This window comes from Acomys minous (genome assembly GCF_964271855.1).
Source record: "Acomys minous genome assembly, chromosome: 6".
Classification (NCBI taxonomy): Eukaryota; Metazoa; Chordata; class Mammalia; order Rodentia; family Muridae; genus Acomys; species Acomys minous.
Window position 1 is genome coordinate 88,936,046 of NC_140487.1, and position 3,078 is coordinate 88,939,123.

Genomic DNA, 3,078 nt, shown 5'->3' on the forward strand with positions numbered 1-3,078 from the left:
ACCACTTGCCTCTGCCTCCTGAGTGCTGGGATTAAAGGTGTGCGCCACCACGCCCAACTATGATTATTTTCTTTTAATTCAAAGAAATAGTAAAAACACTGGGAAAATCTTTTAAACAATGTATAAGGAGATTAACTCCATAAAATGTAGCTGTCTTATGAAGTCTGATTCCATTAGCTTAATTTGGAAAAGGCTTCAAATACAAGTCACGTTAGTCGCTGCTAAAGACTAGGAGGAGTCAACGGGACACTGTGTATGAGGCGCTCAGTGCTCTGCCTCGCACCCTAAAACCATAGTAAGTGCTGCTTAGCACCCCTCTGCTTCCTGTGTTGCCCCTTCATGCTCACTGCACCTCACAGCAAACTGACGTGGCTAAAAATTTAACGTCTGTTCTCTGCTCTTTGACTAAAATATGCCTTTCTCTGATTCTTACTTCAGGTTTTTTCTGCTTAAATCTATCTATGTATCTATGTATCCATGTATCTATCTATGTATCTATCATTTATCTATCTATGTATCTATTATCTATCTGTCTATCTATCTATCTATCTATCTATCTATCTATTGAAAGCCTTGACATTATCCTTCCCTCTTCATTTGCTATTACTCTCTGGCTTCAATTCCAGATCTATCCATTTGCCCCTCACCAATTAGCATAAAGCTTTACAGTCCATAAATACAATAACACTTCTTTTTGGGGGGGGGGGGAGGGTTCAGTAAATCCTAAAAGTACAACAGTCATAGGACCTGAAACCCAAAACTTTGGAGTTCAAGTTAGGCTGAGAACTTACTAACTTTGGGAATTGAACAAGATGTTTTAGCCTCTCTCGATGTCATGTGCATGCCAATTCTTAGAGTAAATGCAACAACGTGGTGTACAAAAGCATTTACCACAGATACTGGCATGCATTAGACTTAAGTAAAATAACAACTTATTTTTCTTAAGCGGCACAAATGATTACATTTTTCCTTTCTCTGCATCCCCCCCCCTTAAAACATTTATATAACACAAAATAAGGAGTAAAAAGTATGGATCTGGACAGATGGCTGCTCTTCCAAAGGACCCGAGTTTAATTCCCAGCACCCACTTGGTACTTCACAACACAGGCACACATGCAGGCAAAGCACCATTGCACAAAAAATACAAACAATTTTAAAGAGTAAAAAGTTATCTCTTCCCAAATTGCACACAAACACATGTGCACACACACACTTCCTTCTCCACGGTCTGCTCTGCAATATTCCAAGCTGATTGGACTTTATCACTCACCTCTAAGCTTAGGTATCACTTCCTCCTGAAGCCTTCTCTGATTCTCATGGTCAGTATTAGTTCTTTTCTTCTGTTTGTTTCTACCAGACCTTGCGCTACCTCTATCACGGCATCAAAATATGTTTGTTACGGTTTGAATGTACACCCCACCCCCAATCTCATGTGTCGATATTTAGCCTTTACCTGGTGGTGCTGCGTTCAGAAGGTTGTAGACACTTTTGGGACGACAGCCTAACAAAAATGAGTTCCTGGAGTGGGCCTTGGAAGCTGTACCTTCTTCTGGTTCCGGCTCCAGTGTTTTGCTTCTTGCTCTGCTAAGATGTGAGAGCTGTCACCTGTGCACCCATGGCTGCAGGCAGCTGTCAACAGCACTGCACCCTCCTCACCATGATAAGACTTATGTTCTCTGGCACTGTGATCCAAAAAAGCCTTCTGCTGCCTCAAGTAGTTTCTGGCCAGTATTCTGTCACCACAATGAGAAAAGTAACAGCATGTTTTAGGTGTTTAGCATGTTTTAGGTAAGCAAGTTTTACTTACACCTGGCCTCAATGATAAATGCTCCAAACTGGAGATTTCTTGCCAGTCTTTATACCCCTAGTTTGTCATAGTGGTTCATAGATTAAAAAAAGAAAAAGAAGAAGAAGAAAGAAGAAGAAGAAGAAGGAAGAGGAGGAGGAGGAGGAAGAAGAAGAAGAAGAAAAAGAAGAAGAAGAGGAAGAAGAAGAAGAAGAAGAAGAAGAAGAAGAAGAAGAAGAAGAAGAAGAAGAAGAAGGTCTTACTATGGTCTATTGGAAACACATAAAAATTCCATGGGGGATGGAAGGTAGGGGCCTGGAGAGATAGCTCAGTGGTTAGGAGCACTGGCTGCTCTACCAGAGGACCTGGGTTCAATTCCCAGCACCCACATGGCAGCTCACAACTGTCTGTAGCTCCAGTTCCAGGGGCTCTGGCACCTTCAGACATACATGCAGGCAAAACTCCAATGCACATTTAAAAAATAATTACACAGGGGCCTAGGGCTATTGCGGTGGTTAAGGTGCTGGCTGAACAAGTGTGAGGAAGGACTGGATGATCCACGGTCCAGTGAGCTGCCAAGGAAGATGATTGTCTAAGTTAGGATTTCTACTGCTGCGTTGAAAACACCACGACCAACAAGCAAATGGGAGGAAATTGTTTATTTGGCTTACACTTCCATATTGCTGTTCATTCTTGAAGGAAGTCAGGACAGGGACTCAGATGGGGCAGGACTGGAGTTCAGAGTCCTAGAATTTATATAAAAATGCCAGGACTCCCGTAATCCCAGCACTCAGCAGCCAGAGACAGAGGATCCCTGGGCTAGCTGGCTGTCTCAGTTTGGGTTTTATTGTTCTGAAGAGACACAGTGACTAAGGCAACTCTTTGTCTGTTTGTTTTGTTTTTCGAGACAGGGTTTCTCTGTGTAGCCTTGGGTGTCTGGACTTGATTTGTAAACCAGTCTGGCCTTGAACTCACAGAGATCCACCAGCCTCTGCCTCCCTGAGTGCTAGGATTACAGGCATGCGCCACTGCGCCCGGCTCCAAGGTGATTCTTATAAAGGAGAACATTTAATTGGGTTGGCTTACCGTTTCAGAGATTTAATCCATCATCGAGGTGGGAAGCACGACGCCATGCAGGCAGACATGGTGCTGCAGAGGGAGCTGAGAGTTCTACATCTGGATCCACAGGCAGCAGAAGGAGGGCCACAGTGGGTGGAGCTTGGGAATAGGAGATTCAAAGCCTGTCCTCATAGTGACACATTTCCTCCAAGGCCACACCTACTCCAACACAC

General features: G+C 43.6%; 1 protein-coding gene across 1 annotated transcript in view; it reads right to left on the reverse strand.

Moving 5' to 3' along the window:
• The window catches only part of LOC311599683 (uncharacterized protein C1orf185 homolog), a gene marked incomplete at its 5' end in the record, with an annotated part of 39,354 nt that extends 36,889 nt beyond the window's left edge, over nt 1-2,465 (reverse strand). The window contains 4 exons of the mRNA XM_084785691.1: nt 1,271-1,371; nt 1,454-1,584; nt 2,276-2,378; nt 2,458-2,465. Coding sequence (XP_084641817.1) covers nt 1,271-1,371; nt 1,454-1,584; nt 2,276-2,378; nt 2,458-2,465 — 343 coding nt within the window. The remainder of the gene's footprint in view (nt 1-1,270; nt 1,372-1,453; nt 1,585-2,275; nt 2,379-2,457) is intronic.
• Between the last annotated feature and the right edge of the window lie 613 nt (nt 2,466-3,078).